Consider the following 23,406-nt stretch of genomic DNA (forward strand, 5'->3'; position numbering starts at 1 on the left):
AAGAAAACTTGAGTCTCATCACAAATAGGTACCCTACTCATACAATAATAGCAGTGACTTCAATCTACTTTCCGTATGTTGACAAAAATACATTTTCATACCCTGTTGTAAATAGAAAACAACTTCCGTAATTGTTCTAAATGCTTTCTTTAAAATTATTTTTAACAATTAGTTGACGAGGCCATTCACATTGTAAATGGTTACGGAAACATACTTGACCTCTTAGCCACAAATAATCCTGAGCATCACGACGGATACAAGGATTAGTGAACACTAAGTCGTAGCGAGGCTCACTTCCGTAACAAAGAAATTCAAAAAAACTGAACGCGAAATATATCTATTTATAAAAGCAGCTGAGATAGTCTCCAATCCTTCCAAACTATGTAAATGAAGACCATATGCGGCTTATGTTCAAATAAATAGTATCAACAGTACTCGAGATATTCATACCAAATAAATTAATAAGAGACGGAACTGATCCCCCCATGGTACACAAAACACGACAGATAGCTGCTGCAGGAGCACCGCAAAAGGCGCGTATAATTTAGACGAACGCAAAATCTCCAAGATTGGTGAAATTTTTCTTAGGCTCGAAATTTGGTGCGGATTTCAATGCGAGATGCATTTAATAGTTTCCACAGCGAAACTCGCTCTAGAAATGTGGCGGGAAATCCAAAGAGATTCTGGTCCCATGTTAAGTAAACCAGCGGAAAGGCTCAGTAAGTACCTTTAATGCGCGACAGCGACGGTAATGTTACTGACGACAGTGCCACTAAAGTGGAGTTACTAAATGCATTTTCCGAAATTCCTTCACCAAAGAAGATGAAGTAAATATTCCAGAATTCGACATGAAAACAGCTGCAAACATAATTTAGAAGTAGATATCCCTGGTGTTGCAAAGCAACTCAAATTACACTGTCAGTGACAGAGGAAATGATCAAATATCTTTTCAAAAAGTCTCTAATGTATAAGAAAAGTAGGTCTAATACATTTGTTTGTGATGTTCTTTAGTAATAATTAATTTTCAGTAGTAAGCTCCTTGCTTTTACTGGCCTGTTTAATGATAATCAACAATTTAGTACGAAATTTTAATTTTTAAAGGAATATATCTAAATGTACTTAAGTAGATTGACATCTTCTATAAATGTTTGCAGCTAAACTTATATAAAAAATATTTGAGGTGCCAAAATTGTCAACCTTAGGATCAGATCAGTTTTGGGATGTCAATTTTAGGTGCAGTTCAAAGGTTCAGTTCCCATTTCCTTTTACAAAAGCGTATACTATCAGTTTAACAAACCATGCTATTTTAGGTGATAGTTCCGAATTTTAAGCTTCAGAAAATAATTTTAGAACTCACAATTATTTAATAGTATGGCCACAATATTGGAAGGTAGAAAAAGCTTATCTTAATAACAATAGGGATACTTTTGTGAGGCTTATAACACTTTTTAATTTTTACATTAAAGGCTGATTGCCATCACACTTTGCACAGGCTTTGGACCGTCAAAATGTTAGATGACCATTTACCATTTTGGCATGTGTAAAATCAGCCTAAACACGCTGAACTAATGTACACTCTATTTACAATTACAACTTAATATTAGCTCCGATAGTGCTGCTTCAGTGTTTTAATAATTTTAACTCAGTAATCTGCGAGGACTCAGTGGTCTTCATAGTTTCTTAATACATTATTTTTGCCGTATTTTAGTCCAGTTCATGAATATGGGCAATGACTTTCAAGCAAGGCGTAATGTTGCCAGTCTCTTCATAATTCTTTACGATTCTCTCTATCTTGTCGTCCAGCTTCAAGTACTTCTTCTTCCTCTTCTTACCTTCAAGACTCATTTGCAATTTTATGTACATGCTGTTTGTGGGCTCTGCTTTCTTTTTCAAGCACTCCACCAAATAGTTGATTCTAGGATGAGGGTTTCCAATAATACCATTTATTTTGTTGTGACACCCTTCAACAGCATTCGTCGTTCGGTGCCTTTTTCCGTAACAGTCCCACATTTCTATTGCGATATCCTCATTCTCTAGCCAGTTATCCACAAAGTAGTCAAAAAATTGAGAGAACCTTCCGTTATCAGGAGCTTCTGCATGAATCTCACTCAATCCATCCATTCCTTACGTCCTCCGTTTTTACAAATGCCAGCGCTGCACACATGCTGACGTGAAGTCTCAAATCCTCGTTCTGGCGGTACTGCTCAGTTAGACCGAGAACTCGAATTCTTCGCCATAAACTCTTCTTCATATGGAAATAGAATCCATTTATTTCAATTGTAGTAAAAACTTGACGAATATCGCAGCTACCTCAAAGTCGACCTGTACTTGTTTAGGACACCACTCAGGGACTGCCTGTTTTATCAGAAGAAACAGACGAACAAATGTGTCTTTCTTCTTATTAGGGAGCAGTGCAAATACAGTAGGAAGAATGTTTGTTTCTTTAATCGGGCCTCCTAAGTCTACGTGTATGGTGTAGATTTGTGCAAACTGCTTGCTGCAGCTCTTAAATGTTCCATCCATAAAAAAATGGGAATATGTTTTTAAACTTTCTTTTCCTTTGCTTCCACTAAAAATCATTATTCTCTCCTTTAATCTAACGTCGTCCAGAAGAAAACTACTGCCATCTCCCATTTTTAATAAATCTTCATGAAGATCAATTTCGTAAGAGTTCTTTGGTTCTTGTTGGTTCCCCAGCGCTTGACTCCATCGACGACGCGTGGTTCTCTTCATAGATTCTGAATTAGGCATCACTGTAACAAAGTCATAAATTTTATTATGTAGATTTCCCATTTCATCCGTTTATATCTCCGATAACTGTGTAGTTTCTTCTCGAGACCTTCTGTTCGCCCTTTCCACTTGCTCCCTCACTTTCAGAGCCGCATCGTCAGGTGGTCCACAGAGATGTTCTAATACGTTGAACACTCCTCCGTTCCTCGACAGCAGCTTTCCCTTGCAATGATCCGCTTTTCGGCGTAAGCACATCCATGTAACAACACCTTCTTTAGATTCCCTCTGTTTAAGATACGCGTAAGCTTTGTAATGAGCAGGAGGCCTGTCCTTGCTCATTGTAATAACGTCCAAAGTGATAGTCACGTTAGGAACTTCGAAAGCAAACTGGGCGGGCGAGTGAGGAGGAGGAGGAGGAGGCGGAGGGGAAGGGGGAGACAAGGGACCCAACCCTCGGAGCAGGTAAAATCGTGGCAAATGTCCGGCGTGGCAAATGTCCGGATACCCATTACATAGGGATGTTCGGATACTTTTGATCAGATAGTGTACACAACTGCTACCATAAACCATTTTGCATTTTCAGACATTCAGTAAAGTGAGAACACACTGATGACGGCAGAGATGAGGCGAATCATGTTTGGGGAAGAGATCTAAAAACGATTTGTGCTTTGCAAAACCAAGTGGGACCCTGTCCTTTAATATATGAGTCACACAAAAAACGGACAGTGTCTTAGGCCTGCAAATGTTTACGGCCAAATAAATCATTCAGGCGTCGAAACTCTGACTGGCTATGAAATTCTTTCATTGTTACGATTTAGAGAAACGGAGGAAATCTGAAGCCTGTTCAATCCGAGAAGGAGATCATGCCTCTTTGCTCAATAAAGGTTACAAGTGAACGTTTTTTGTTCAACACAATAATATGGGATGAATGGGACTCCTACTGATCCAAATTTATATTTTTTCAAGAACAATGAAAAGGAGCCAGTAGCCGAGATTTGAAGCGCATATACTTAAATATTTGAACTTGATCGATAAAGGTGTATGATAGAAGGTTGGAACAAGCGATATTTTGAAACTTCCTGGCAGAATAGAACTGTGTGGCGAAACTGAAGTAGATAGTTAGTGTGAAATAGTATGGGTAAAGGTTATACCTGACAATCGGACTAAACTATTAATTGGATAGTTTTACCGACCCCCCCCCCCCCCTCCCCCGGCTCAGAAGATACAGCTGCTGAACAGTTCAAAGAAAACTTGAGTCTCATTTCAAATAAGTACCCCGCTCATACAATTATAGTCGATGGTGACTTCAATCTATCCTCGATATGCTGGAAAAATTATAAGCCGGCGGCAGGCATAAAACGTCATCCGAAATTGTACTGAATTCTTTCTCAGAAAATTATTTTGGACAATTAGTTCATGAGCCCACTCGAAGCGTAAATGGTTACGAAAGCATACTCGACCTTTTAGCAACAAGTAATCCTGGACAAATAGTGAGTATTGTGACGAATACAGGGATTAGCGAGCACAAGGCAGTTGCTGCTAGTATGAATACCATAACACCCACAACCATAAAAAAGAAACGCAAAGTATATCTATTTAAAAAAGCTGATAAAAATGCTCTTAACGCCTTTTTAAGAAACAGTCTTCACTCCTTCCAATGTGATCATGTAAGTGTAGAACAGTTGTGGAATGTTTTCAAAGAGATAATATCGACAGAAATTGATATATGTACCACATAAATTAATAAGTGATGGTACTGATCCCCCACGGTACACAAAACGGGTCAGATCGTTGTTGCAGAAACAATGAAAAAAGCATGCCAAATTTAAAAGAACCGAAAACCCCCAGGATTGGCAAAGTTTTACACAAGTTCGAAATATGGAGCGTACTTCAATGCGAGATGCTTTTAATAATTTCCACAACGAAATTCTGTCTCGAAATCTGGCAGGAAACCCAAAGAGATTCTGGTCATACATAAAAAACACCAGTGGCAAGGCGCAATCAATACCTTCACTGTGCGATAAAAACGGTGAAGTCACTGATGACAGCGCCACTAAAGCAGAGTTATTAAACACGATTTTCCGAAACTCCTTCGCCAAATAAGACGAAGTAAATATTCCTGAATTCCAATCAAGAACAACTGCCAAGATGAGGAACATAGTAGTAGGTATCCTCAGTGTAACGAAGCAGCTTAAATCAATAAAGGCGAGGCCTCCGGTCCAGGTTGTATACCAGTCAGGTTCCTATCAGAGTATGCTGATAAATTAGCTCCATAGTTAGCAATTATATACAACCACTCGCTCACAGAAATATCTATACCTAAAGACTGGAAAATTGCTCAAGTCACACCAATACCCAAAAAGGGAAGTAGGAGTAATCCGCTGAATTACAGGCCTGTATCACTAACGTCGATATGCAGTAGGGATTTGGAACATATACTGTATTCGAACATTATGAAGTACCTCGAAGAAAACGATTTATTGACACATAGTCAGCACGGTTTCAGAAAATATCGCTCTTGTGAAACACAACTAGCTCTTCATACTCATGAAGTAATAAGTGCTATCGACAGGGGATGTCAAACTGATTCCATATTTTTAGATTTCCAGAAGGCTTTCGACACCGTTCCTCACAAGCGTCTTCTAACCAAACTGCGTGCCTACGGAGTATCGCCTCAGTTGTGCGACTGGATTCGTGATTTCCTGTCAGAAAGGTCACAGTTCGTAGTAATAGACGGGAAGTCATCGAGTAAAACAGAAGTAATATCCGGCGTTCCCCAAGGAAGTGTTATAGGCCGTCTATTGTTCCTGATGCCCACAGTGGAGTGGAACAAACTGAAATTGGTTGGGTTGGGTTGGGTTGATTGGGGGAAGAGACCAGACAATGAGGTCATCGGTCTCATCGGATTATGGAAGGACGGGGAAGGAAGCGGCCGTGTCCTTTCGAAGGAACCATCCCTGTATTTGCCTGGAGCGATTTAGGAAAATCACGGAAAACCTGAATCAGGATGGTCAGACGCGGGATTGAACCGTCGTCCTAAAATTGGTACTGCTTATAGATGCATAAGACAGTCGACTGGATAAGAAGGATGCATATAGGAGACAATCTGCGTAGCCGTCTTAGGTTGTTTGCAGATGATGCTGTCATTTACCGTCTCGTAGAGTCATCAGATGATCAAAACGACTTGCAAAATGATCTAGATAAGATCTCTGTATACTGCGAAACGTGGTGATTAATCCTGAATAAGGAAAAGTGTGAAGTTATTCACATGAGTAATTAAAGAAATCAGCTAAATTTCGATTACGCGATAAGTCACATAAATCTCAAGGCTGTAAATTCAACTAAATACTTAGGGATTACAATTACAAATAACCTAAATTGGAACGATCACTTTGTGGGTAGAGCAAACCAAAGACTGCAATTCATTGGCAGAACACTTAGAAGGCGCAACAGGTCTACTAAAAGGACTGCTTACACCACGCTTGTCCGCCCTATTCTGAAGTACTGCTGTGCAATGTGGAATCCGCATCAGATGGGACTGACGGATGACATCGAAAAAGTACAAAGAAGGGCAGCTCGTTTTGTATTATCGCGAAATGGAGGAGATAGTGTCACAGACATGATACGTGAATTGGAGTGGCAATCATTAAAACAAAGACGTTTTTCGTTGCGGCGGGATCTTCTCATGAAATTTCAATCACCAGTTTTCTCCTCCGATTGCGAAAACATTCTGTTGGCACCCACCTACATAGGGAGAAATGATCATGGCGATAAAATAAGGGAAATCAGGGCTCGCACAGAATAATTTAAGTGCTCGTTTTTCCCGCGTGCCGTTCGAGAGTGGAACGGTAGAGAGACAGCTTAAAGGTGGTTCGTTGAACCCTCTGCTAGGCACTTTATTGTGAATAGCAGAGTAATCACGTAGATGTAGATGTGCGACGGGACGAGACTCGAATTCGCGACCCCTGCCGATCGCGGGCAAGTACTCTACCGACTGAGCGAGCCAAGTACGATCTAAGACCCATCCTCACTGCTTTCCTTCCTCCATTACCTCGTCTTCTAACTTCCAGACTTCACAGAAGTTCTCCTGCGAAACCTGTAAGAATAAAACTCATGGAACATATACACGTACATGTACGTCATTTAGGGGCCGAAACTGTGACTGCCGGCCGCGGTGGTCTCGCGGTTCTAGGCGCTCAGTCCGGAGCCGCGCGACTGCTACGGTCGCAGGTTCGAATCCTGCCTCGGGCATGGATGTGTGTGATGTCCTTAGGTTAGTTAGGTTTAAGTAGTTCTAAGTTCTAGGGGACTGATGACCACAGATGTTAAGTCCCATAGTGCTCAGAGCCATTTGAACCATTTTTGAAACTGTGACTGGCTACACAATTCTTCTCTCGTTGTTACGCTTTAGAGAAACGGAGGAAATCTGAAGTCTGTTCAATGCGAGAACGAGATCACACCGCCTTGCTCGATAAAGGTTACAGGCGAATGTTTTTTGTGCAACAGAATAACATGCGATGAATCGAACTGTTACTGATCCAAATCTATATTTATACTTAGTGTGAGCTGTGCAACTTTCCAGTCTTTGGGTACGGATCTTTCGTCGAGCGAGCGGTTGTGTATGGCTGTTAGGTATGGAGCTATTACTCGTACATCAGCATACTCTGAAAGGAACCTACTTGGTATACAGTCTGGACCGGAAGACACGCTTTTATTAAGTGATTTAAGTTGCTACAGTACTCCTGTTCTCTATTCTGATTCTGGAATATTTACTCAGTCGTCTTTGGCGAAAGAATTTCAGAAGGCTGTGTTTAGTAAACCTGCTTTAGCAGCACTGTCATCGATAGTATTTCCATTACTATCACGTAGTGGAGGCATAGATTGTCTCTTTTCGCTGTCATACTTTACATACGACCAGAATCTCTTTGGATGTTTTGCCAGGGTTCGAGACAAAGGATACTGCGGAGACATGGCTGAGCTACAGAATGCGGGAAGTGATATTTTTGTTGGATACTTCGTAGAAATCGGATACAACAGTTTCGCAATTATATTAGTCGACCACAATATTATTGCACCTGGGAGTGAGGGCTGTCGGTCGGCTCGTGTGTTTACCTGTGCGCTCGAAGCCGATCAGTCTGAGCTCTGGCTACACATTTTGCTCGTGAAGTTATTCGGACTTCCACTGAGTATACTACAGTCCAAAAAATGATGTGGTTTTTGTTGACTGTAATGCCACCGCTCGTTTCCGGTAACGGCAACAGGAGGCCAAGTGCAATAATAGTAGGGTAGTACAACGCAGGGTTCCATGGCTGGTATTTACGTTCCTGTCAATTTCTGTTTTATGGACATTAGGTGGTGATCTAAGCACGTTTGTGCTGTATCCTCTGGTTGCTGCGGTACGCGAACATACAGAGGCTGCCGCACACCAACTCCGGTTTCCGTCTGGCGTCACGTATTTCTGACCGGACGCCATAGAGGGCGAAAATAACGGAATATATTTTGCTTCCACCCTACGCCACTCACATAGTCCTATCCATCAGCCATAGTTATGTTCCGATACTGCAGAAAGCGCTCAAACAGGGACTATATCCTGGTCACGCCTGACGTCAGGCAAATAGTTCGGAACTTACATCTGCCAATCGTGGATTTAAGACAACACATAGCTCCACTCATCAGTCAGCGGCTGCAGAATCTCACAGTGTCGCAGTGTTCGCCAAGTGTCGTGCTGCGCCTTACTCGACACACAGTACCGGGACTTCCAAATTGTCATCGCTGGTAGAACCGGACTGGGCAGACTACTAGTTTAGTTAGCGTTCACTAGAGTCAGGAATAAGCCTGTCTTCGTAGTTCGTGAACTTCAACTAATTTGTTTCACCTCAGCATCATACTCAAATTAATTATTTATAAAGGTAAATATTGTAAATTGTCACATATCTGTACTGCGAACATTATCTCGTCGTAACTGCATTGTTTCCTGTGAGGAGACTGTGTTGCTGTGCGTTTAGCAAGCAACCTCAATAACAGCAGTTAGTTTGTGTGGGAGGGGTTCTCTCCCTGCCCCTTTATATAGTACACGAAGCACATCTGTTGCATATAACAGTTTCTGCGGTGTAGTCCTAACAACGAGGTGCCGAGGTGAGGTCGGTACCTTGTGACAGAACCTTAAGTAAACGTAGTCACTGCCAGAAGCAGCAGCGAATGAGAGACAGTGGCATAGACACACGCAGAAGAGCCGGCCGCGGTGGCCGAGCGGTTCTAGGCGCTTCAGTCCGGAACCGCGCGACTGCTACGGTCGCAGGTTCGAATCCTGCCTCGGGCATGGATGTGTGTGATGTCCTTAGGTTAGTTAGGTTTATGTAGTTCTAAGTTATAGGCGACTGATGACCTCAGATGTTAGGTACCATAGTGCTCAGAGCCATTTGAATCATTTTGAACACCCAGAAGAGTTTCCCAGAGCCACCACATTAGCTCGCGTAGCACAATGCCGCTCAGGTCAGTCGGCAATCATCATTGAACGCGACAGCACCGTCTCCTTACCGAGCCAGCTGTGTGACAATCGTATAAGACAGAACTCCGCATAAAATATTATAGTAAACTGTACTCTGTGAGAAGAGACTGGTATCCTGTGCTGTATCAAGTGATACATTAATGTTTTGTAACAGTAATAAATACTCACGACATTCCTGTGGACACGGATCATAACAAAGTTATATGTTTCATCTTGTTCAAGTTATAACAAAGTGATCTAATATTCTATATATTGAGTGTCACTCGGACCCCTCTAGCAGTAAAGCTAAGAACCCACCACTGCACCGACGAGTATTATCTCGTCCAGTCCAACACTTTCTTTGTTTAATGTTTCGTTTTCTCATGCTTGAGATATCCTCAGAGACTATAAAGACGTAGTTGTTTACTTTTCAAACATAAACTTCTAGCTGAGTTTAAGTTTAAAAATTAAATAATTACGTGTTCATACTCTCTGAGTATGTCTGCAGCATTAGGAAACGAAACATTAGGGAAAGAAACATGCTTTAGACTACAGTCTAATGCCCATAAAATAGAAATCATCACATTTCGAAATAATTTCTGAATGTCCCCAACTTCCTCCACTATTGTATTTCAGAGCATTGTTCCATTACATCAACGCAACTCAAAATATCATCACAGTAATATTTTAGTTAGTCAACTGGAGAGTATGCGCCGGAGTAGGCTGTTGCCAGCGCACCAAGCAGCAAAGAGGTTGCGAGTAGATCGATAGAGGCCAAAGACAGACTCCTAAGAAATGGACCGCCAACGCCCTCTCGGCTGCTAGTATTTATATCGCCGCCGCGGACCAAAGGGCCCAGTCAGTCCTCCAGTGAGTCAATGAGTCGAGTCTTCAGTCGCAGCCCAGTGGGAATGGCAGTCGCAGTTAGCTCCGCCTCTAGCTCAGAGTCAGTCTGTACCTAGAGACCAGAATAGTGAACACAGCAGGACTTGTACTTCATCAGCAGTGAGGCTAACGTAGACTATTACAGGAGAGCTTGTACCACAACACCTGAACTATCTTGAGTTAAGTAATTTTCTGTTCTTATAAATAAAGAATCCTATTAATACATGTGTGCAGTTGTGTTACAGAAACAGGATACCAGCCACCAACAACATCGTCTCCTTGCTTCCCATGGTACAAGCCTACAGTGACAACGAGACAACACAAAAATATATATGTCTGTAATATGGATGAGTGCAGAAAGAAAGAACACTTAGGGGATGCCCACAGTGGAGTGGAACAAACTGAAATTGGTTGGGTTGGGTTGGGTTGATTGGGGGAAGAGACGAGACAATGAGGTCATCGGTCTCATCGGATTATGAAAGGACGGGGAAGGAAGCGGCCGTGCCCTTTCGAAGGAACCATCCCGGTATTTGCCTGGAGCGATTTAGGAAAATCATGGAAAACTTAAATCAGGATGGTCGGACGCGGGATTGAACCGTCGTCCTAAAATTGGTACTGCTTATAGATGCATAAGACAGTCGACTGGATAAGAAGGATGCAACAAGGTGGGTATAGATAAATATGGTTTGGAGGTCATGCCAAACACGGTTGTAGGAGTTTTCGAGGTCAAGGAGAAAAGATGGTAGATTACTTATTATAAATGAAAAGCACAGGAGTGTATATGTTCTAGAGGATTAATTTATTTAGTTAACCTGCTTTCGGCTTATAAGACCATTATTGACTTTAACTGCCTATCACTGTCAAAGAAGTTACAAAATGGTTCAAATAGCTCTGAGCACTATGGGACTTAACTGCTGAGGTCATCAGTCCCCTAGAACTTAGAATCACTAAAATCTAACTTACCTAAGGACATCACACACATCCATGCTCGAGGCAGGATTCGAACCTGCGACCGTAGCGGTCGCGCGGTTCCAGACTGGAGCGCCTAGAACCGCTCGGCCACTCAGGCCGGCAAAGAAGTTACAAAATTTGTAAAAAACATTGAAACTGATACTGCTCATCAAGACTGAGGCATGAACAAGCAGTAACTGTCATCTCTGACAGCGCAGTGGTATACAATTAAAAAGGTAAAAAAAAACTGAACAGTAAATATATATAAAGGGAGAAAACCAGGAGAAATCAGCTCTTTACATTGGATAAAGAACCTTTCAATGCAAATATTAAATACTGGTTTAGATATGTGGATGATGTACTGTGGATGTGAACAGGTACTACAAGGCAACCAACCCAATTTTTTTTATAACTTATGCAGTCAACATTAAAATATTCAGTTAACAATGGAAATTCGTAACAAGTTCATAAACTGTCTTTACCTAACTATTGCCATCTGTACCCAAACACAGTGTTTCAAAACTAATAGAAAGCCTACAACAACAGACAAATCAATACCTTCTTGCTCGCAACACTCAGTAACATACAAAGATGCAGCTTTCCACTCCATTGTACACTATCTCATAGCTGTTGTTATGTCCAAACAAGAGTTCAAAGTAGAGTTATAGACATAAAATTTATTGCCTCAACCAACGGCTACAGTCCTGTCCTTTTTGACCACACCTTGCATAGGAAACCAGCACTGAAAATTGTATCCTTTTTCTATGGTCCCTCTGCTGCTCCTTTCACTGTCCACAGGAAGTGGAGTACACTCCCATAGCTAGGATTGGTATCACATAGTGTAGAAGAAACGGTGAAATTCTCCAACTATATATTTTCCTACCATGTAAGGAACACCACAGCCCAGTATGTTTTCAATATCAAAGTTAAGACCCAGTTATTAGCCAGTAGTGTGGCTTACAAAATTACTTTCCCAGATTGTGATACCTTTTGTATTGGTCGGTCAGGCAGAGACATAGTAACTATGTTGGCTCAACATGAGTGCAGCTGGAGGCTTCAGAATTATGACTCCACGTTTGTTGAGCATGTACACAGTAAGGGTCACAGCTAGCAGCCACAGTCCCATGTCCTCCATTAGCAAACAAAGGTCAAAAACTTAGCCTACTGGAAGCCCTACATATCAACGATCTTCATTTAATAGACCATTAAATGACAAAAACACAACTCAGCACTTCCCCTCTTCTAAGCTTCACTTAATCCTCACTTTACAATGCTTCCCACACTGTCTATCCCTTTCTAGTCCTCCATTTTTCTATATTTATTTATTTTATTTTGATTGCATATGTAGTCCATACATTCTGTTATTACAATTATCAGTTCTAGTTTTAACTGTGTTTCTGTATCACTCTCCACGTATAATACGTCTTTAAGGTATGTTTCAGTACTCTTGTAAAGACCTTATTTTATTTTATTGGGACAGTTAATTTAATTTCAATTATTATATAGGCACCGTTTTCCGAATTTATTTTTAATGTTTTTCCTGGTTTACTTTATTGTGTTCTGCCCACTCGTCTAATAGGAGACCTGCATTCCCGGATCGGTAGACAACAATTCAAGCAAATCGCATTAATGAGATTTTATTACAGTAAGATAATTGGCAATACTTAACTTTTGTGAAATACAGGAGTGTCGCAAGCAGTGGGCGACAGACAAATAAGAAATTTCTTCAGAATATACAATTCGCAATACAGGTAAAACAGTACAAGTCCTAAATCACTGCTGTAGCGTTTGTAGATCAGCTTGTCATCCACTGGGCCACGGCTTTTTAAGTACAGCTTCACCGGTTGCTCATGGTCTTACTGTGTTGGTGGATGGTAAAACTGTTCCATTCGACAGTGATGCCATTCCAAAGACATCACCGGAGTGCACTTTGAAGGTGTGGCGGTGGGACTTGAAGTCCCATACCACGCTCCGACGGTGGAAGTTCAAGTTGCAGGCAAGAGGTAACATAATGATGAACAACATTAGGTATCAACACTGGTTGTTTACGGTGGTCGACACCCATCCAGTGGTCAAGTCAGTACTAACGCTGCGTGAGTGGCCGTAAGAAGGCTAATGTTAATTGTGATCAGAATCGGAGTCCTCAAGGATAGTGAGAGGAACTGGGTGCTGGTGCCAGTGCCAGGGAGTCGTGGTGCCAGTGTTTTGTAAACCAGCGATCGTGTCGTGTAGGGCTTGTACTGTGACATAGAGATGCCTTGCCTTCTCTCACATGGACGTCTTGCGAGTGGCCATGTCCATTTCCTTGTGGAGGGTAACTACCCTCGTGAGGGGAGGGGCATGCAGGCTCCACCGAAGCACCTTATTCAGCAGGCACCGGAGGATCTGGGAAGCACTAATCGTAGCCCACGCAGTGGAGCCATAGGTGAGGGAAGGGTGGACAACCATCCAGTACAGCTGGAGCTTGGTGTTGAGGTTCAGATCCCTGCTGATGAACACTGGGTACAACGCTTTGATCAGCATGAGTCCTTTTTGGGTTACACATTCTGCAGGGCGATGGAAGAGCAGTTTTTTATCCATCCAGACACCTAGGTATTTGGTATCGGGACCATGGGACCTGGACGCCTGATATAGTGACGTTGTGGCGGAGAATGGGGCGCTGTTTAATGAAGTAGACTGCTGTAGTTTTGGCGGCATTGAGGGTAATCTTGTTGGAACAGCACCAGGTCACTGTCACGTCCACCTGTCTCTGGAAGCGAGTAATGAGCTTGTTTGTGTTGCGGCTGGTTGTATAGAACGCCGTATCATCGGCATATTGTGCCAGGTGGCAATGTAGGAGGACTGGCATATCGTTAAAATAAATGTTAAAAAGGATGGGAGACAACACAGAGCCCTGAGGTGTATCCATCAACACGTGACATAAGCTGGAGTGTCGACATCACCGAGTAACCAAGAAAGTCCAATCATGGAGGAAATTATCTACAATCTTCACATAGATGTTGGGTATGGTCGTCTGTGTCAGCATCTTTTACACAAGATTGTCCTGCCATATCTTGTCATGCGCGTTTTGCAGGTCCAGGAAAACCGCTGGTGTCGACATGGTGGACTTAAAGCCCTTGCTGACATGTTCCGTGATCCAAAGGACTTGGAGTTCGGCTGAGAGGTGGGAAGCGAATCCAAACTGTTCCAGACGGATGGTCCCAGCACCGCCAGAGGCTGGGAAATGCGGTGGAGGATCAAAGATTCGAGAACCATGGCCATGGCATTCAGAAGGCTAATGGGCCTGTTGTAAGTAGGCACTGTAGGATCCTTTGAGGGCTTGGGGGTGGCAATCATTTTGGCCTGCTTCCACTGTGGGGGAAATGCGCCATTTGTGAGAAAGCGGTGCAGAATGCTGGTAAATGAGACCAGTGGCTTGTGTGGGAGCGGGCAGAGGCGTTCGTTTAAAACATCATCCAAACCTGGAGCCTACTGTCCATGCTTCGACCGGAGGATCCGTTGGATTTCCGCCGTGGAAGTAAGTTGAGGGGCAGATAGAGATGGTCTTTGTCTGAAAGAGCCAACGGCCGCTAGAATATCGTGTTCATCTTGTAGTTCATCATGCGTGAGGTCCTGGATACGAAACTGGTTTTGGGCCTCAAACGCGTCGGCCAGAGTTTCTACCACATGGGGGGCATCATAAGTTAAGCCATCAACAGTGCAGAGGGGGACAACATGGATGGGCATAGGGATTAACTTGCGGGTCTGTGGGTTCCTCTTGTTGTGTTGGTGAATCAAAGGGTCCAGGAAATCGAGACGGAGTAACTCATCTCTGACATCTGCTTCTGCAGCTTCACAAGGAAGGTCTTTGATGACAATTTTTGCTCTCCTGTCGGCAGAAGCCTGATGAGTGTAGTAGTCCATAGCCCTGGACTTCACAATGTTGAGGACTAGGAGATAATCATCCATGTTGTCAAGCAGATACTCCACGCTGTCTTTCCTTTATATTGCCTGCAGTTGGCCCAAAATAAGGCTTTGCAGTTCAGTGTTCAGTTTAATGTAGTTTATGGGATTGTAAACAACGATAGGAGGGATCTTCTCCTTACTTTGTGGTGTTGTTGGTGGATTAGGTGAAGTGGAGCTAGGAGGGGGAAACATGTCCTGGTCCACAGAGGCATCGGTATCCGAATCACGACCGCTGTGACGGGTGCGAGTGGAAGACCGTTTAGAGTGTCGATAACAGGGGGGACCGACAGGGTCGGAATTCCCAGAAGGCCCGATGGGCTGACGAGATGGTGTAGACGAGGGAGCACCCGATGGGGCGTCTGTGTGGCGGTCGGTTGTATTAATGCTGGGGGGCGACATGGCTTGACCGTCACTACGTGAGAGTTCTGTCACCAGGAGGCCATGGGAATCGTTAAAGGACACAGAGAAAGATTGGTCCCTCACGCGACGCTGTGTATAGGTTTCGCGTGAATCAGGATCACTCTCAGTGGTCATCAGTGACTTGTGGCGGGAGGGTCGATGCCCTCGGTCCTTTGCCAGTATCAGCGCAGCCGGCAGCTTGCCGGGATGGCCGTCTAGCGGTCGGTGTCACATTGCTGCGAGAAGGGGCGGCGTAAGAGTCGCCATGCCGCGAATTCCTGTCCTTGGCCCCATGCATGCTTAGCCCTGGCCCGACTGGCGTAGTCAGGGCGCTGGCAGGATATGGGCACGAACGCCGGTCGCCTATATATACCAAGTACAACGGGACGCGTACGAAATAATCACGCTGCCTTACAAAGCGAATGGTAAATCAACGTTGACTCGGACACTACGACTACACAACGCTGAACAACACTCGTGACCGTAACGACGCGCACAAACTCGCAAGTAAACACTGTCAGGTCTCCAGCCTGACTCTTCGTGTAGAGGCCGCTGCTGTCTCGGTATTGTGCTGGAGAAGGGTCGGTCAGCGTACTGTCGTCTCACAGCGCTCTCTGCTCTTCCGTTCTTGGCCGGGGTGCCGGCGCTTCGCGTTACGCCGGAACATACTTCCTTAACATTTATTTTCTGTTCGATTTTTTTACCTTCTTAACTGCATACCACTGCACTGTCAAACGTGACAGTAACTGTCAGTTCTTGTCTCTGTCTAGAAAAAAAAGGTTCAAATGGCTCTGAGCACTATGGGACTTAACATCTGTGGTCATCAGTCCCCTACAACTTAGAATTACTTAAACCTAACTAACCTAAGGACAGCACACAACACCCAGTCATCACGAGACAGAGAAAATCCCTGACCCTGCCGGGAATCGAACCCGGGAACCCCGGCGTGCGAAGCGACAACGCTACCGCACGACCACGAGCTGCGGACTCTCAGTCTAGATGAATAGTATCAGCTCTGATGTTGTTTAGAAACGTTGTAACGTCTTTGACAACAATAATTAAAGTTTGATGATGGCATTTAAGGAAAACCGGTTATTGTAACTAAATGAACTAATCCTCTAGAGCGTACGCAATATAGCGATTTTCATGTATATACAGAGTGAGTCACCTAACGTTACCGCTGGATGTATTTCGTAAACCACATCAAATACTGACGAACCGATTCCACAGACCGAACGTGAGGAGAGGGGCTGTGTAATTGTTTAATACAAACCATACAAAAATGCACGGAAGTATGTTTTTTAACACAAACCTACGTTTTTTAAATGGAACCACGTTAGTTTTGTTAGCACATCTGAACATATAAACAAATACGTAATCAGTGCCGTTTGTTGCATTGTAAAATGTTAATTACATCCGGAGATATTGTAACCTAAAGTTGACGCTTGAAACCTCCGACGTTCAGTTGCGTGTTGTAACAAACACGAGACACGGTCGGCGAGCAGCATCTGCAGGGAAATGTTTACGATGACGACCGTGTTTACGAGTGTGGCTGCAGTGCATTGTTGTGGATTGGGCTAGCTGTCGCAGTGTCCGCATGTAGCGCTTGCTCCTATTGTTATTCTGCATTCGTCTCCGCACGCAGACCAACTGTAGTACACTGTGTTACCAGACGTCTGTGATAGTGAAATGTTGTAGGAACTGTGACCATGGTGTATTCGAACTCTGAAAAGGCGGAGATGATACTCATCTATGGCGAGTGTCGACGAAATGCAGCTGAAGCCTGCAGGGTGTATGCAGAACGGTACCCGGACAGAGAGCATCCAACGTGCCGCACGTTGCAAAACATCTATCGCCAACTGTATGCAACAGGTATGGTCGTAGCACGCAAACGGGTCCGTAACAGGCCCGTCGCAGAAGAAGCGGGTGCAGTTGGTGTGTTAGCTGCTGTTGCCATGAACCCACACATGAGTACACGGGACATTGCGAGAGCCGGTGGTCTGAGTCAAAGTAGTGTCATGCGCATACTGCATCGTCACCGCTTTCACCCGTTTCATGTGCCGCTACATCAGCAATTACATGGTGATGACTTTAATCATCGAGTGCAATTCTGTCAATGGGCAGGTTTACCGATGAAGCGGGTTTCACAAACCACGGGGCAGTGAATCTACGGAACATGCATTACTGGTCCGTGGACAATCCTCGCTGGCTCAGACAGGTAGAGCGACAGCGACCGTGGACTGTAAATGTATGGTGCGGAATCACTGGCGACCACCTCATTGGTCCTCATTTCATTGCAGGGGCCCAAACAGCTGCAACATACATCGCGTTTCTACAGAATGATCTGCCAACGTTGCTCGAAAATGTCCCACTGGAAACGCGTCGACGTATGTGGTATCAGCATGATGGTGCACCTGCACATTCCGAAATTAACACTAGGCTGACCCTTGACAGGATGTTCGACGGGCGTTTCATAGGACGTGGAGGACGCAAAAATGATCAGCCCGTTCTCCTGATCTTACACCTCTGGACTTCTTTCTGTGGGGTACGTTAAAGGAGAATGTGTACCGTGATGTGCCTACAACCCCAGAGGATACGAAACAACGTATTGTGGCAGCCTGCGGCGACATTACACCAGATGTACTGCGGCGTGTACGACATTCATTACGCCAGAGATTGCAATTGTGTGCAGCAAATGATGGCCACCACATTGAACATCTATTGGCCTGACATGTCGGGACACACTCTATTCCACTCCGTAATTGAAAACGGAAACCACGTGTGTACGTGTACCTCACCCCTCATGGTAATGTACATGTGAGTCAGTGAAAAAGACCAATAAAAAGGTGTTAGCATGTGGACGTAATGTGCTGTTCCAGTCTCTTCTGTGCCTAAGGTCCATCACCGTTCCCTTTGGATCCCTACGTAATTCGGTGCTCTCCGATACACACGTTCGAACAGCGGAGGAGTGGTACTCAAGCGTCAACTTTAGGTTACAATATCTCCGGATGTAATTAACATTTTACAATGCAACAAACGGCACTGATTACGTATTTGTTTATATGTTCAGATGTGCTAACAAAACTAACGGGGTTCCATTTTAAAAAAAACGTAGGTTTGTGTTAAAAAACATACTTCCGTGCATTTTTGTATGGTTTGTATTAACCAATTACACTAGCCCCTCTCCTCACGTTCGGTCTGTGGAATCGATTCGTCAGTATTTGATCTGGTTTAAGAAATATATCCAGCGGTAATGTTAGGTGACTCACCCTGTATAACAGTAATTCTTGCTTGTATTGTGTCTTACATGCAGACGATGTCACACTGCTGGCAGATAATGAAGACGACCTTGAAAGGGGAATACATTTATTAGGTAAGGTTTATGAAGAGTACCAGTTGACGATTCCAGAAAAGAAGACAAAATCGGCTCTCGAAGAGAAATATCCCGTACAAACAAAAATTATGGTCAACAACAGCACAATGGAAGAGGTCAAATATTTTAGTTATTTAGATTTTGACGTCACATATGAGTATGGCGAAGATATAGGGAAGAAGTTAGCAAAGTTTGGAAATATACATGGAACAATACGAGGAAAGAAACAAGACTGCGATTTTATAAGACAATGGCAGTTCCAGTGCTTGTTTACGGAAGTCAATCGTGGTTTATAAGTGAACGTCAAGAAAGTCGCATACAAGCAATGGAGATGAGGTTCCTAAGTGCAGTACAGGGATGCACAAGAGCCAATAGATTTCGTAATCTGCAAATTTAGGTAGACCTGAACATATTTAACATCCTAAACAAAATACAGAAAATAGAAGATGCAGGAATGAACATCTCGAAACAATAAATGAAGAAAGATTATCTCTCCCTGTAAGAAGGTTTAAGCAAGTTGGGAAAAGATATCAATAAAGACCGAGGACGCAATAGGTACCGTAAAAACCAAAATAAGAAATAGCCTAATGCTTGAAGTGAAGATGATGATGATAATGATGGTGTATAATTATGTTGTTCTATAAAGAAGCAAAGGAAGAGTCAATTAAAAAGATGACTTATTATTGGTTCTCAGTTTATGGGATAGTAAGTGCGAAATGTTAGTGTCGGTCATCGGAAGAGAAGTTGGGATAGAACCCACAATGGTCAATACGAAGAAGTATTAGATAGTTTTGATATTTCTGAATGCGATGCAAGATGACGGATTCGATAACCCGAGAAACACAGAGCTCCCGCTGTCGGGGTTAGTCAGAAAGGTGTGACTGCTGCTGAGGAGAAGGCGTTTACCTGTGGTGCCTGGTGTCGGGCAAGGGGCGGTCGCAGCGGAGGCGGCTGCTGGCGGCGGCGCTGAAGGCGTGACGCGAGAACGGCTCGTTGCCGGCCGCGCCTCCCTGCAGGTAGCCGCCCTGCTGCACCAGCGCTGCCCACAGATGGCTCTGCGCGCCGTCAGACCCACCCGTCCGCACCTGCCAACAGCCCGCCGCAAACTTCAGCAACGATCAACTACAAAATAAAGCAATAAACACGACAGACTCATATTTTTATTATCTTGTTGCATAAGTTCGTAGCGTTTTTGCTTTGTATGTTGGTATTCCGATTGGTATGGGATTATTTATCGGTTGTCATTTTTTATTTGTAGTTAACTTTTGCTATTTGAGTTTACATATTGTCATTTTGTCATTTGCAGATAGCGAGTGGAGCTGTGGATGCTTGAAAATAGAGTGCCAAGTGGAGAAATCGAAGCATATCCGACATATTCTTCTGTTTGAGTCCAATGGAGTGGTGACAGTAGCGGAGGCAGCCAGGAACATTTGCGCCATGTTGGGGATAATACCATTGGACAGAACACGCCAGGAAATGGTTTTCTCGTTTTAAGGAGTACCTTTGTGTCAGCAGTGACTCTCTACGATCAGGAAAGCTCCTGTACAGGAGTTGGGTTGCGAAGTCATTCAGCACCCACCTTATTCACCAGATCTTGCGCCATTAGATTTTCGCGTTTTCCCTCTCCATCAAATAACTTCAAGGAACTCTCCGAAGATGCCTCAACGAATTCTTCACCTCAAAACCATGTGATTTCTACAGTCGCGGAATCGAAAAATTTCCGCAGCGCTCACAGGATGTTGTAAGTAATGAAGGAGAATATATTATTGATGAGTACATTCTCTGTTGTGATGGTAAAACTCTACGAACTTATGCACCAATCCAGTACTATAGTCCTCATTTCATTTCCCTCACATGGGGGACAGACTGGCAGCAGCCAAATCACTGTACTGTGGCCATATAATGTTAAAATATATACATATAATGTTATGGATCAGGCGAAAAGTAGTAGAAACATCTAAAAATAAGATTGACAGGAAGTGCAACCAGGAATCGCTAGAGGATAAACGCAAGGCTGTAGAAGAATTTTAGGAAAGTGTGGTTCATCTGTAAAGGAGACGTTGAGTTGCACAACAGTGCGACCAATTCTCCAGTACTGCTCGAGTGTTTGGGGTCCCCATTAGATCGGATTAAGACAGCGAAGCAATTGAGAGGGAGGCTTCTAGATTTATTACCGGTAGGTTCGATCAACACGCGAGTCTTATGGAGATGCCGCGCGGGATTAGCCGAACGGTCTAGGGCGCTGCAGTCATGGACTGTGCGGCTGGTCTCGGCGGAGGTTCGAGTACTCCCTCGGGCATGAGTGTGTATGTTTGTCCTTAGGACAATTTAGGTTAAGTAGTGTGTAAGCTTAGGGACTGATGACCTAAGCAGTTAAACTCCACAAGATCTCACACACATTTTTTTATGGAGATGCTTCGTGAACTCAAGTGGGAATCTCCGGAGGTAGGACGACGCTCTTTTTGCGGAACACTATTGAGAAAATGTAGAGAACCGGCATTTGAACCTGAGAACTATTCTTCTGGCTCCAACGTATAGTTTGCGTAAGGACCACGAGGATAAAAGAAATTAGGGCTCGTGCGGATGCACATGAAGAGTCGTTTTTCCCTCCTTTATTTGGGAGTAGAAACGGAAAGGAAATGACTAGTAGTGGTACAAGTGATGCCTCCGCCGCCCACCATACAGTGGATTGCGGAGTATTTATGTAGATGGAGATGTAGAAGATTGCATAACTAGGAGAACACAAATGTCGCTAATTGTAAAATTAAACAGACCTTTGGAGAAAAGACAAGCAGCCGTATGAATATCAAGAGCTCAAATTGAAAGCCAGTACTAACAAGGGAAACTCCCCCTCAGATTTAGTGATAAGATGGCCCAGTGGACAGCCCGACAAAAACCGAACACACATCAAGCGTGAAAACAGGAAGGAGGCGAGCAGAACTGCGAGAAAAGGAGGAAAATAGAAACAGTTAACGGTCTACGCCTAAGATAAGCAACATCGAGCACATTGGACTGCGAGGTCGGAGACCCGTGTTCAAACCTCCCTCGTGCTCAATTTTTTTTCTCACAAAATTATGAACTGGTCGTACTGGCGTTGACGGGTCTGTTCGCTGTATTCAAATTAGTGTCTGTGTCGTGGTGTAACGTCCGTTTGCAACAGCGAGGTGGAAGTAAGGGACCTCCAGATACACGCACCTCCTATTTGTTATACACGAGTACCACATGTTGTGACTCTTGTCTATCGTTTTTAGAAGTTTTGGTTCTCGAATTCATTTTTGTAGCATAGGTCACACTCATTTATTTGTTGTTTTCATTTCTGTGAGAGGTCTGTGCAACAGTAATATGTTCTTACCACATGACATATTATATAACCAAAGTACAGCATGACAGTTCCCAAGACTACAGAAGGAGAACAGACACGTCAATGAACTGACGGAAAGTTCATAATTTAGTGAATAAAAAATTAGGATTCAAGGGAGATGTGAATGCGGACCTTTTGCTTTGAAGTCCCACACCCTGACCACACGACCACGAACCCATGGTTACTGCTAGTTACTTGATATTGGATATCATGAGCTTGTACCGTTCACTGTTTCTTTTTTTCTTCATTTTTGACAGTTCAGTACATTTTCTTCCTTTTTTTCAAGCTTGATCTTTGTTCAGTTTTGGACGGGCTATGCACTGGGCCATTGCACCATGAAATCTGACGGGGGTGCGAGGGGGAGTTATCCTTGTAAGCAAAGAAGGAAAAGTTGCAAGGTGGAAGGAATGTATAGAAGGGCTACACAAGAGAATGAACTTGAAGGCTCTTTTATAGCAAGGAAAGAGGAAGTAAATGAATATGTGATGGGAGATATGATACTGCAAAATGAATTTGACGGAGCACTGAGAGACCTAACTGAAAACAAAATACCTGGAGGTGCTGACACTCCCTCATAAAACAAGTCCATCTGGTTTGAAAGATATATGAAACAGAAGAATGTATTGATTGCAGTTCCAAAGAAGACAGATGCTGACAGGTGCGAATATTACCAGACCGTCCGATTGATAAGTCATGGTTCCAAATACTCATACTCATTATTTACAGAAGAATGCGAAAGCTTGTAGGAGTCGACATTGAAGAAGATGTTAGAGTTCGGGAGACATGCAGGAACATAAGAGGCAATACTTGTCCTACGACTATGTATAGTTAGAAGAAGATTTTTACAGTTTTCACTGGTATTCACTCTTTGAAATTCTAAAGATATCAGGTGTTCTGGCGTAAGTACAAGCGCCGGAACGAAGATGCAGAACGGAAGACGAGAGAAGGCGGTGAGGAAACGTCGGCCAATGGGGCGCGAAATTGGACCGCGCCGCGCCAAGAGCGACACCTGGAAAAAGTGATTATAGCGCCGCTCCTACCTGCCTCGGGAGTTCAGATCTGCCCAGTCTGCAACTGACATTAGTGCTGCGCTATCAGATTGTCGTGATTCGTATCGAGTGTTTACTTGGACTTTGTGTATAGCAAGAACTTCACTGTTTTCATGTCGCCTATCACTAGCGACATTTGCTGTAATCAGAGTTACGTATTGTCAATTTGCTTTCTAGAAATATAATGTTATTTGTTTGAACTGTTGTATAGCATTTCGAGAACGCA

The 23,406-nt window shown here is 43.7% G+C and overlaps 1 protein-coding gene across 1 annotated transcript in view; it reads right to left on the reverse strand.

The window, feature by feature from the left end:
* The window catches only part of LOC126471498 (polypeptide N-acetylgalactosaminyltransferase 16-like), a 598,884-nt gene that overhangs the window by 186,078 nt on the left and 389,400 nt on the right, over window positions 1–23,406 (reverse strand). The window contains exon 2 of the mRNA XM_050099712.1: window positions 19,677–19,855. Within this exon, the coding sequence (XP_049955669.1) occupies window positions 19,677–19,855 (179 nt within the window). The remainder of the gene's footprint in view (window positions 1–19,676; window positions 19,856–23,406) is intronic.

This window comes from Schistocerca serialis, chromosome 3 (assembly GCF_023864345.2).
Source record: "Schistocerca serialis cubense isolate TAMUIC-IGC-003099 chromosome 3, iqSchSeri2.2, whole genome shotgun sequence".
NCBI classification, from domain to species: domain Eukaryota; kingdom Metazoa; phylum Arthropoda; class Insecta; order Orthoptera; family Acrididae; genus Schistocerca; species Schistocerca serialis.